Source organism: Oncorhynchus kisutch, linkage group LG22 (genome assembly GCF_002021735.2).
Source record: "Oncorhynchus kisutch isolate 150728-3 linkage group LG22, Okis_V2, whole genome shotgun sequence".
Lineage (NCBI taxonomy): Eukaryota > Metazoa > Chordata > Actinopteri > Salmoniformes > Salmonidae > Oncorhynchus > Oncorhynchus kisutch.
Genome location: NC_034195.2, coordinates 7,809,463 through 7,822,868, shown reverse-complemented (window position 1 = coordinate 7,822,868; position 13,406 = coordinate 7,809,463). Strand labels below are relative to the sequence as shown.

Genomic DNA, 13,406 nt, shown 5'->3' with positions numbered 1-13,406 from the left:
CTTAACCAGCATGGCTACCACAGCATTCTGCAGCAATACACCATCACATCTGGTTTACGCTTAGTGGGACTATTGTTTGATTTTTAACAGGACATTGACCCAACACACGTCTAGGCTCTGTAAGGGCTATTTGACCAAGGAGAGTGATGGAGTGCTGCATCAGATGACCTGGCCACCCATCAGACGTCCTGGCCACCCAATTGAGATGTTTGGGATGAGTTGGACCGCAAAGTGAAGGAAAAGCAGCCAACAAGTACTCAGAATATGTGGGAACTCCTTCAAGACTGTTGGAAAAGCATTCCAGGTGAAGCTGGTTGAGAGAAAGCCAAGAGTGAGCAAAGCTGTCATCAAGGCAAAGGGTGTTTACTTTGAAGAATCTCAAATATAAAATACATTTTGATTTGTTTAATAATTTTTTTGGTTACTACATGATTCCATATGCGTTATTTCATAGTTTTGATGTGTTCACTATTATTTTACAATGTAGAAAATAGTAAAAAATGAAGAAAAACCCTGGCATGAGTAACTTTTGACTTGTACTGTATATATAAAACACAGGAAATCTCATTTTTGACAGCATTGGGCCTTTAAAATAAACAAATTAGTAAAATAACCAACTGGTTAAGCATTTGAATCTTCATTTTTAAATCTCCTGTTTATCAAACGCATGGTGTGAGTCTGCGCTCATATAGGGCAACCTGGGATATCCTTGTGTTGTGTCAGCAGTGTGTCCTGAAATACCTGCTTCTCGCTAAGCGCTGTGATCTTAGCCTGAAGTTCGTGGAGCTGCTTCTTCAGATCAGCATTCTGCAAAAGAAAGGCAAAGCTCTTTTTAGGGCACTTTCATTCCAAACTCACATCCAGGTTAACATGAAAAGGCAGTTTGATTAATTTAAACCTGACCAACAATTTCAAACTGAATTTGAACACTTGTCACATTCGCAACACTAATGCTTCACACATGCACTTACATCTCCAAATAAATTGTATCTTATCAGTAAGAAATGTATGGGGCATCAGGTAGCCTAGCGGTTAAGAGCGTTGGGCCAGTAACCGAAAGGTCGCCGGATCAAATCCCCGATCCGACTAGGTTAAAAATCTGTCCATGTCCCCTTGAGCAAGGCACAGCCTTAATTGCCCCTGTATGACGCTCTGAATAAGAGCGTCTGAAACATAAATGTATTGCATCAAACTATCCAGGAGTCAATATGCATTTTGTTGGCAACATTTCCATGTCTACTAATGGCAAAAACAATTATTAATGATAAATGTCTTTACCTGTGGGTCCTGTTTCATTTGGGCGACCAGTTTCTGTAGAAGAAAGGATACAAAATGTCAGTAGAATAACAAATGCATTCAGGGACATTCCACAAGACTATTCTACACCCTGTGGACAGTGACACCTACAGGCACTGCATTGAACCCAGTGCACCTTCATCATGAAGTGCTTCGAGAGACTAGTCAAAGACCACCTCACCTCCTCCCTTCCCGACACACTCAACCCTCTCCAATTCACCTACATTCCCCGACAGATCCACAATCGCCATTGCACTGCAAACTGCCCTCACCCACCTGGACAAAAGGAATGCATATGTGAGGATGCTGTTCATTGACTACAGCTCAGCCTTCAACACGATAGTGCCCTCTAAGCTCAACACAAAGCTCAAAGGCCCTGGGAATGACTCCTCCATATGGACTTCCTGACGGGCTGTCCCCAGGTGATGAAGGTAGGCAACATTAACTCCTCCACACTGATCTTCAACCTGGGGTCCCCACAAGAGTGCGTCCTCAGTCCCCTCCTATACCCCCTACCTTCATAAACTGGGTGCTAAACTCTGGTTCCTATCGCTATGAGGTGATTGGGGACATTGATGCCAGGTATACTCAGACTGTGTGGCCTCACAGTTCCAACTACATCATCAAGTTCGCTAATGACACGACAGTAGTAGGTCTGATTGCCAAAAACGTTGAGAGGGCCTACAGAGAGGAAGTATGTACTCTGACTCCGTGGTGCCAGGTAAACAATCTCTCCCTCAACATCACTAAAACAAAGGAGTGGCTCGTGGACTTCAGGAGAAACCAGGCTGGGCACACCCCCATCTTCATCGACAGGGCCGCTCTGGAGACGGTTAAAAACATCCAAGTTTCTCTCCGAGGAGCTGAAATGGTCAAACCACACCGACACCGTGGTGAAGGTACGACAGTGACTCTTCAACCTCAGGAAGCTGAAGAAATTCAGCCTGTCCCGAGGGCACTCAGAGTTCTACAGGAGCACCATAGAGAGAACACTGTTACGGCAACTGCACCCATCCCCCTATGGACCTTCTTACACACGAACACCCCCCTCCAACAGACAGAGTTTAAGAACGTCACTGTACCCTGCAATTACATCTGCGACCGTGAGCATGTGACTAATACATCTAATCCTGCCCCATACCTAATTGTGAGTGGCCATCATTCAGTTTGAACAGGCATAACACTGAATAGCATATAGTATAAATTTAATTATTTTAATATCAGATTAGGATATTACTTTATAAATAGTGAAATGTGTGATTTCTTACATAGGAATTACTCACCCATACACTTTACATCCAATTTTATAAAGAAACTGCAGAGATATTAAATTTGCCTACTCATCCTGCAGAGAACAGTTATCACAAACAACAAATAAATACAAAAAAACTGCGTGGATAAGGGTTGAAATGAAAAATTACCTTTAAAACTAACCCCACATGCCAAGGTCACCCCATACCTTTATAAACTGGGTGCTAAACTCTGGTTCCTATCGCTATGAGGTGATTGGGGACATTACTAAGCAGAGGACCTTACTTAGCTGGCCTATCAATGCGCTGATGCCAGGTCTACTCTACGTGGCTGACCACTCCTCTGGGAGATGTCTGTTCAATGTGCTGAGTGTGGTTATGGGACTTTAGGGAGGAGGCTGAAGACCTGGCCTTCGTCCCAAATGGCACACTATCCCCTATCTATGGGCCCTGGTTAAAAGCAGTGAATAGGGTGTCATTTAGGACGCATCCCGTATCATAGCACATACAGAGGAGAGAACCTCCATTACACTCATGCTTACTCACTAACGAACATGGAATACAAATGGATGCCTGAAGTTGAAACATAGGGGCAAATCCTAACTTCCACTTGAGTCAAATTTGAACCTAGTCATGCATTGATATCAAATGGGAGACAAAGTGAAAATTCAGTTTAAGTGGACATTTGGAATTGCCCCATAATGCAATGGTCTTCAGTGGATCTTATCAATAGCACTCTTCATAATAGCGGTGACCACATAAGTGGTAACCCTCAATATTTGAGTTAGCCCAGATGATTAAAAGTATTTTAATAATTTGCAGGCCTAACAAAGAGCCTGAACACAGAGCAGATGAACAACAAATAAATTTAAAAAACTACAGAACACCTAGGGATGTTTTCCTCCTACCTGATGGACTTGAATTTCCACTTTCAGGGCCTCCTGTAATGTTTGTAGTTCCATCATTGAGCCAGTCAGTGTGCCTATCAGTCCGGGGAAACGTTCAGCCTGTGTACAGAGTTAGAGTGGGAATGGGGAACACATTAAAATAAATCCCCTTTAATTCTCACAAATATTACATTTTGTTATATGGTGAATATCTGTAAGAGTCGAATCAGTGGTTTCAAGCTTGCAGTAATAGCAACCAGAAATTATTAAACATTTCCAAACAGGGTCCATCAGTAACTTATTTTCTCTCACTGGCCCGGTCACGGCCAGTTGTCCAAAAATCTACTGGTCCGGACATGGTGTAGTTTTTAAAAGGCATTGGGCCTAGTAATTTTTATTTTATTTTGATCTCCCGCTTTGGGCTGGATGTGTCAATGTGTACTTTATACATGTATAATCTATGAGAAGAATTGCTGTCCTACCTCAATTAGCCACAAAATCCCTAGTTTGCTTCCAGTAAACAGTCGCTTTCCATTTCCGCCATGTGGGCCAGGCCCCTGGCGATTAGAGTTCCTGCCATTTGAATGACAGCTAGCAAGATGCACACACAGCGGAGCGAGAGAGAGCAATGACGTAATGCACATATCTGCACCTACAGTATTTGACGTAGTACGCAATTTTCGCTACTTTCACCACTACTGGCTAAAAAGTATATAAAAAAAAGGTACCAGAGAATCTCTAATAGGCTACATTTGGTTACTATGATGTGTATATAAAAAAAAAGAATACAATTTCAACATTTAAGTAATTACTCTATTCGTTAGAATAGTAAGCCATTTTTAGATGTTCTTTTACATCCCAAAAAAGGACACAACCCCTTTAAGACAAATGTGTTGAAAAGAGATATCGACCTGGCTAGAATAAGCTAGCCAAGACAAATGATATGTCTTTTTGTAGTTCTCTCTTTGCAGACTATCAACAGTAGCCAATTATTTTCACCACTGGATGAAAAGCGTGCCCAAAGTTAACTGCCTGTTACTCAGGCCCAGAGGGCAGGATATGCATATAATTGGGAGATTTGGATAGAAAACACTCTAAAACTGTTAAAATAATGTCTGTGAGTATAACAGAACTGGTATGGCAGGCGAAAACCTGAGTAAAATCCATCCAGGAAGTGGGATATTTTTGATGTGGGTGCTTTTCTCTTGCCTACCTATACAGTATGTCAACGGTTAGGACCTATATTGCAGAGACTATGGCTTGTTTCAGGCTTGTATTCTGAAAAATGAGGGTGTAAGACCACTCTGAGTCAGTGGATAGTGGGAAGTCCCCAGAGCTGTTTGCTGCGCACGACCGAGAGCGCGCCTTTCTGGTTTTTCTTTTATATCGACGAAGCTATTGTCCGGTTGAAATATTATCGATTATTATGACTAAAAACAACCTGAGGATTGATTAAACATCGTTTGACATTTTTCTACGAACTTTAGATAGTATTTGGATTTTTTGTCTGACTGCCTGTTGTGACTGCCTTTGAGCCATTGGATTACTGAACAAAACGCGCCAACAAAACTGAGGTTTTTGGATATAAAGAGGGACTTTATCGAACAAAAACATTTATTGTGTAACTAGGAGTCTTGAGTGCAACCACAACGAAGATCAAAGGTAAGTGATTAATTTTATTGCCATTTCTGACATTTGTGACTAATCTACTTGGTTGGTAACTGTATGTAATGTTGTGTGTGCTGGGCGCTGTCCTCAGCTAATCGCATGGTATACTTTCGCCGTAAAGCCTTTTTGAAATCTGACAACGGTTGGATTAACAATAAGTTCATTTTTAAACTTTAAGTGTACAACACTTGTATGTTTTATAAATTTTTATTATGAGTATTTCTGTTTTTGAAATTGGCGCTCTGCAATTTCACCGGATGTTGGCCAGGTGGAACAGGAGCGTCCCACACCCCCTAGAGAGGTTAACCATCTACATCATAGAGAATCATGTCCATTGAGTACAGTGCATTACATAAGTCTAGAAGGGAATGCATATCCTGGTAACAAAACAAGGTTATGAGTCAAACGACCTCAAACAACAGCTATTCACTTTTTGTTTGAGTCTTTTAGGATATTCATCACCATAGCCTAGGACGTACAAAAAAACAGAATGATGTAACCTTGTGAATGTTAAAAATGGTGAGGGAATGAGCTAATTAACTCCATCTCTTACCTTCACACCGTCTCCAGGTTGAATACCATCCAATTGAAGCATTAAAGAGCCGCTGTACGCAAAACAGAAAACGACAAAGTTACTGACTTTTTACAATTCACGTTTCAGTAACAAAACAAATGGGGTTTCTATTAGGGTGCACGGTTTCCAACAGAAAACAAGCCTGTGTTTTTGGATAAGTACAATAAATCCTTCCCCTGTTGTTATCCATTTTGTAACGCTATTATTATAACCAGGGTTTGCATTAGCTTTCAAAAACCTGTTTTAAACCATTTAACCTGCATTTATATTGAAAGTCAAGTGTTGTTTTTATTTGCTTCAATGGAGTGATAAGGGTTGTAAAGTGCATTTGCTTACAATGAATAAAGTATTTTTTTGCAAAAACGAAAAATAGAAAGAATGTAGCCAGCTACATATCCTAATGTTTTGCTTGAAGTTAAATCTATAATTGTAACCTGCAACCTGAGAAAAACTACAGTCATGGCCAAAAGCTTTGAGAATTACATAAATATTAATTTCCACAAAGTTTGCTGCTTCAGTGTCTTTAGATATTTTTGTTAGATGTTACTATGGAATACTGAAGTATAATTACAAGCATTTCATAAGTGTCAAAGGCTTTAATTGACAATTACATGAAGTTGATGCAAAGAGTCAATATTTGCAGTGTTGACCCTTCTTCAAGACCTCTGCAATCCGCCCTGGCATGCTGTCAATTAACTTCTGGGCCACGTCCTGACTGATGGCAGCCCATTCTTGCATAATCAATGCTTGGAGTTTGTCAGAATTTGTGGGGTTTTGTTTGTCCACCTGCCTCGAGGATTGACCACAAGTTCTCAATGGGATTAAGGTCTGGGGATTTTCCTGGCCATGGACCCAAAATAAAGATGTTTTTTTCCCCTGAGCCACTTAGTTATCACTTTTGCTTCATGGCAAGGTGCTCCATCATGCTGGAAAAGGCATTGTTCGTCACATAACTGTTCATGGATGGTTGGGGGAAGTAGCTCTAGGAGGATGTGTTGGTACCCTTCTTTATTCATGGTTGTGTTCTTAGGCATAATTGTGATGTAGCCCACTCCCTTGGCTGAGAAGCAACCCCACACATGAATGGTCTCAGGATGCTTTACTGTTGGCATGACACAGGACTGATGGTAGCGCTCACCTTGTCTTCTCCAGACAAGCTTTTTTTCATGATGCCCCAAGCAATCAGAAAGGGGATTCATCAGAGAACATTACTTTACCCCAGTCCTCAGCAGGCCAATCCCTGTACCTTTTGCAGAATATCAGTCTGTCCCTGATGTTTTTCCTGGAGAGAAGTGGCTTCTTTGCTGCCCTTCTTGACACTAGGCCATCCTCCAAAAGTCTTCGCCTCACTGTGTGTGCAGATGCACTCACACCTGCCTGCTGCCATTCCTGAGCAAGCTCTGTACTGGTCTCGATCCCACAGCTGAGTCGACTTAGGAGATGGTCCTGGCGCTTGTTGGACTTACTTGGGCGCACTGAAACCTTCTTCACAACAATTGAACCGCTCTCCTTGAAGTTCTTGATGATCTGATAAATGGTTGATTTATCCTTGCCTGTGAAGCCCTTTTTGTGCAAAGCAATGATGACGGCACATGTTTCCTTGCAGGTAACCATGGTTGACAGAGGAAGAACAATGATTCCAAGCAACACCCTCCTTTTGAAGCTTCCAGTCTGTTACTCGAACTCAATCAGGGTGACAGCGTGATCTCCAGCCTTGTCCTTGTCAACACTCACACCTGCGTTAACGAGAGAATCAGTGACATGTCAGCTGAAATGCAGTGGAAATGTTTTTTGGGCGATTCAGTTCATTTGCATGGCAAAGAGGGACTTTGCAATTAATTGCAATTCACCTGATCACTCTTCATAACATTCTGGAGTATATGCAAATTGCCATCATACAAACTGAGGCAGCAGAGTTTGTGAAAATCTATATGCGTGTCATTCTTAAAACTTTTGGCCACGACTGTACACCAGAGGAAAGTAGCGGAGAAACGTAGCCTACACATCAGTCAGAGTGCTGTCTGACATTTCATCTGAGAGGAGAAGTGCAACTGAAGCGCAAAAATTGTCCTTTTTACATTAATGATTTGGAGCGAACCCTGACTTAAGCGAAGCAGAATTTACAATAAGAAACATTATAGATGTGTTTACAAAAACACAGCAAGTTAATATTTCTGCGTTTATCTTTCCCTTTCTGCATGATAAACATAGAATCCTGAGTTAACGTGACTCCTGCTATAACTACTGTTCACTGAAAGAGGGAAGCGAGGTACAACACAATGGGGAGTCACACTCTCGAGACTTCGATAGAAGAATTAGAATCATGCCTGACAAGGCCAAGGAAATCCACACACGTCGCTGGTAGCCCCGCCTTTCACGGGTGATAACCCCGAGGCTCAGATTCATTCTTTCAGTACCACTCTTCACCGAGCCCAAAACTGGGCGGCGCGGGGCGGGGCCAAACAGGTGTTGTATCTCGTTTCCCTTCAGGGAACAGTAGTTAGGCATAACGTTACGTTCCCTTTCAGTCGGTACTCTTTGTACCACACAACTATGGGGAAATGGAATCCCGCCTCAAGCCGGCCACAACAAATAACAAATGAAATGGCCCATGGCAGACTATCCAGACAAGATCTGGGTATTTCGCACACTGCGTGATGCCTAATGACCCTCTCCTGTCCCAGCTGTAAGCACACTGTAGGCTACACCGGGAGCAGTGACATCCAAGCTATAAAACCTCACAAAAAAGTGTGATGATTCCAAACACACCGCAGCCCAAATATCCCCTAGTCAACCCTTTAAATAGCACCCAAGACGCCGCCAGACCCCTGGTGCAGAGGGCGCATTTCTATAGCCATAGGCGGTGCGTGAGTTTCAAGTTTGGGGAGGCACATTTTTATCCTAAAAATGCACCTTTATAACAAAGGCATTCCATGCATCATCGCATTCGCAAACTTATGCAAGACAGCCTACCATTCCTAAAGTGATGAACAGATTGGATAGACATAATTTAGGCTAATAACACAACTCAATCACTGTTCACACAAAAAAAGAAACTGCGTAGTGGCATAATGTGGGCCTAGGCTATATCAGATACATTTCTTGGTATTTTATAAACACATTTCATGCAATTCTACTACACTTTATAGGACTGACAGAAATCCCATTTAGATCACAGTAATTCATATTAACCAAACATGCAAATTGAGGGTGCAATGCACACAAGGCGGTAGGCTACACGCAAATGTTTGTTCCATAATGCAATTAGCGGGAAAACAAGACAAAAGCACCTTGTACGGAGCGGTTTCATGAGACAAGGGATAAAATATGTTTTAGGAACAGGGGAGATCTAATATGCAACAACTAGCATGGATTGCTAATATGATAGGATTGTGCCTTTGGCTACCAGACAATGAAAGAAAGTTTAAATTAAATAATTGCCTCAACGGATATGGTCTGGTTTTGGCTAGGATACTTTGAAGGCAAGACAATTAAGTATACAGTATGTTTTCAAAATGCATACTGCCTCCAGCTCATTGCAAAGTGGTGTGTGACGCGCTGATGAAGCCTGCCTTCCGTTCCCTATGCATTTGCTGTTTGAGAAGGTGTTTTCCACTCAAAAGCTCTGTATCTGTATGCGTGTGAAAAATAAAGTACATAACGAAAACCGTAAATGCGCCAATTTAATTCCACTAAACCTATCAAATTAACCTAGACAGATAAGCATCTCGTGGTGCTTTCAAGACAACCTGGAACTCTGAAAAATATAAGGTCAAATCATGACGTCAGTGATCTTCAGGTCAGAAAGTCAGAGCTCTAGAAAGAGGCTCAAGTTCCAGAGTTGGATGACCGTTCAAAAAGATTTTCCCCCAGTCGGAACTTGTTTTTTCCCCAGTGGTCTTGAACACACTGAAGTCAGAGATTTGGGTTTCCAGTTGTTTTTAATGCGACATCAAACAGAAGGCAGACTTCATCAGCTCATCACACAACACTATGCAATGAGCTGGAGGCAGTATGCATTTTGAAAATATATACTTAAATTGTTCGAAACCTGAACGTTGTAACACATATGAGGCATGTCTGACCTTGAGTCAAAGTAGCCTATTAGATCTCCTCTCGTTCTAACGGATATTTGTCTCTGTCACATGAAACTGCAATTCCCTTTTGACAAAGTGTTTTCCCGCTAATTGCATTATGGAACAAACATTTACAAGTTGTAAAACTTGAGCCATGACCAATGTATATTGTCCTGCTAAAAACAGGGCTAATAATATATATCTGTGAGAATATCCAACAGGCTTTTATATAATTCTAAATGAATAATAATCGTCATGACCAATATTAGAATTAAATACAAGCAAGAAAGAAAACCTTGTGAATACTTACAGAAAACGCTTGACCTCTGTCATTGCCAACAAAGGGTATGTAACAAAGTATTGAGAAACTTTTGTTATTGAGCAAATACTTATTTTTCCACCATCATTTGCAAATAAATTCATTAAAAATCCTACAATGTGATTTTCTGGATTTTTTTTTCTTCTTATTTTGTCTGTCATAGTTGAAGTGTACCTATGATGTAATTTACAGGCCTCTCTCATCTTTTTAAGTGGGAGAACTTGCACAATTGGTGTCTGACTAAATACTTTTTTGCCCCACTGTATATTGTCCTGCTAAAAACAGGGTTAATAATATATATTATATTAATATATATATTAATATTAATATATATATATTAATATATATATTAATATAATATATATTATTAACCCTGTTTTTAGCAGGACAATATATATATATATATATATATATATTAATATATATATTAATATAATATTAACCCTGTTTTTAGCAGGACAATATATATATATATATATATTAATATAATATATATTATTAACCCTGTTTTTAGCAGGACTATATTATATATATATATATATATATATATATATATTAATATAATATATATTATTAACCCTGTTTTTAGCAGGACTATATTATATTATATATATATATATATATATATATATATATATATATATATATATATATATATATATATATATATATATATATATATATATATATATATATATATATATATATATATATATATATATATATATGTGTGAGAATATCCAACAGGCTTTTATTTAATTCTAAATTAATAATAATCGCTTTGTTTAAAAAATTTGAATATTTTGGAGATGATTTTGTTTTCAAATAACGTAAAATGAGCGAGAAAAAGGCCATTCTTGAACATGGGGTGAGACATTGTAACTAATTTGTAAATAACGCCAGTTCGGTATTTAGAAATATTTATTTCTGTTTTTTGAGAGAGAAAAAACAAAAACCTACACTAATCTCATGGGTCTGTCTCCCAATCGAGGCCGGCACAGGTATTGAACCAGCATCTGTAGCAACACAGCTTGCACGGTCTTAACCGTTGAGCCACTCAGGCGCTGTACAACGTGACCGGTCGGGAGTGGCCTACAGTACGGGCAAAATAATCCTAACAAAATAAAATAAAAACCTTAGTGTAACAGTTTTAGTAAGTAATAGTGATGTCATGCACAACTATCAGTTTCCATTTAGGTTTATGTCGCCCATTCATTGCCAGTTAGAGACACAGTAACTCCCCCTTGCACTGGTCTGGAGCAATGAAGTGGTGACGCAGGGTAGTGTACTAAACCACAAATTACCTCTAAATCCCATGGCATAAACTCACAACTTTTAAAGGAGGAACCACAGTAGGCTAGTGATTTTGCTGTTCATTACTCATCTTGTTGGCTGAGGAAAAAAGTAAAATGTGGACACTTAATCTAACAAGTTCAAAGTGCACATCAGAATTCGGGAAGAAAGACCGCACATCGTTGCATCCTCAACTTAGATGTTTTGTTAATTAACATCACCATATTTTAAAATGTGATCTGTCAATCTGAGCACCGTGGGTGGATGCCATACTGAAATTATGCACATGGATGGGGTAAAGTTCTCAAATGTCCTGTAAAATTAAAATGTTGCCTGTCAAATTTAATTAAATGTACTTTAGGGAAGCTTAGCTTATGTCTATAACGCATTTGTAATTCAGTTTTCAACAACATTATGGCCACTGGATTAATGTAAATAATAAAAATTCTGCCAGTTAAGCATACGCTACTTTGTAGTTACCTTTCAATCTACTCGAAGACAGTTAGGCCAACGGCTACACAAATTGATAGACATATAGGCCACACACACGGTTTAAATAAATTATGATAATAAAAAAAAAATTATAAAGTCAAACTTGTGAACTAAAAACTAATGTGACCAGGTACATTATTTTCACTGGCACCTTTGCGACCAATTCAAAATGTGTGTCGCACTGCCAAGTCAAACAGTCGCAAATGTGACTGTTTTGGTCGCTGTATCGAACCCTGGCTGCAAAACAGACAAAACCTTGGTCACATATCCAGATTTATCTCGTCCGCTCAATGTATGTGCGTAAAGCTTGTTCTGGACACGGAGGCAAAAGGAGGCGGTGAAAAAGAAAACTAAAAAGCTAAAGACCTGTAGGACATAATGACTCAACGTCACCTTCAAGCCGACCGGTGCGAACTGAGCACAGGAAGGGTGTATGGCCCACAACACATTTAGCCAAGGCCAAAGCAAGGAGGTTTTATAGGAGAGGATATTCATATCAATAGACTCGTGGTTCAAATGGGGGCCTCGCAAAGAGCACCAAAAACCAAAGCTAAATCCCAAAAAGGCACAACAGGTTTAGAAACTGGTCTGAGATGGCGCACACCTTTTATAGGCCTGGCGTGACGCCATCAATTCCCACATGACACACTGAAATAGCCACCATGTACACTTATCATTAAAATGTCCCCCAGAACACTCTTAAAAAGGAATCATTCCTTTATTTTGGAACCAAAGTGCCAACGCCTGCCACGTATACAGGCCTCCCGTACGGACGAATAGTGAACACGTACAGAGGTAAACCATCCACAAGATTGGAACGCTCAGTGGACAAGCCCATAGACCCCAAATCTCTAGCCAACGGTGGTAAACCTGCCCGTGTGTCTGGGATAACAGATCTCCGCACAGCGGGAGTTGCCACAGGACCTCGCCCAATAGGCAGAAGGTCTCCACGAACCAAGGTTGCTTGGGACAACAGCGGGCCACAAAAATCCACGACAAGCCCACCAGTCACTCTCCCCAACGTGGGGTTAATCAGCTTCATGGAGGGGAAATGGGCCGAGTTGCGCAGCGGTCTAAGGCACTGCATCCCAGTGCTATAGGCATCACTACAGACACCCTGGTTCGATTCCAGGCTGTATCACAACTGGCCATGATTGGGAGACCCATAGGGCGGCGCACAATTGGCCCAGCGTCGTCCGGGTTTGGCCGATGTATGCAGTCATTGTAAATAACAACTTGTTCTTACCTGCCTTGTTAAATAAAGGTTACATTTACCTTTTTTTAAAGCATAAAGGAGGGTTCGACGGGCACAGGCGAAAACGCACTGCGTGACCAGCCGAGATTTGGCTAAGCAGAGCCCGGAACACCCTCTGTGTCGATAGAAAAGCGTGACAGGTGAGTGAGTCTAGCTCGAAACCCAGAAGAGGAAAGCACTGAGATGGAGTGAGACAACTCTTTATCTGGTTTCATATTCAGCTTTGAGACAATACAGCAGAAGCATGGATGTATGTAACACTGCTTGTTCCCTATACTCTGCTGCCACCAAACAAT

General features: G+C 40.6%; 1 protein-coding gene across 3 annotated transcripts in view; it reads right to left on the bottom strand.

The window, feature by feature from the left end:
• phf21ab (PHD finger protein 21Ab) overlaps window positions 1-13,406 on the bottom strand; it is a 73,651-nt gene that overhangs the window by 45,935 nt on the left and 14,310 nt on the right. For all 3 annotated transcript variants that reach the window (XM_020455763.2, XM_020455762.2, XM_020455761.2), the window contains exons 3-6: window positions 5,655-5,706; window positions 3,455-3,553; window positions 1,279-1,311; window positions 742-807 (exon numbers count right to left, since the gene is read on the bottom strand). In XM_020455763.2, the coding sequence (XP_020311352.1) occupies window positions 742-807; window positions 1,279-1,311; window positions 3,455-3,553; window positions 5,655-5,696 (240 nt within the window). In that variant the 5' untranslated portion in view covers window positions 5,697-5,706. The remainder of the gene's footprint in view (window positions 1-741; window positions 808-1,278; window positions 1,312-3,454; window positions 3,554-5,654; window positions 5,707-13,406) is intronic.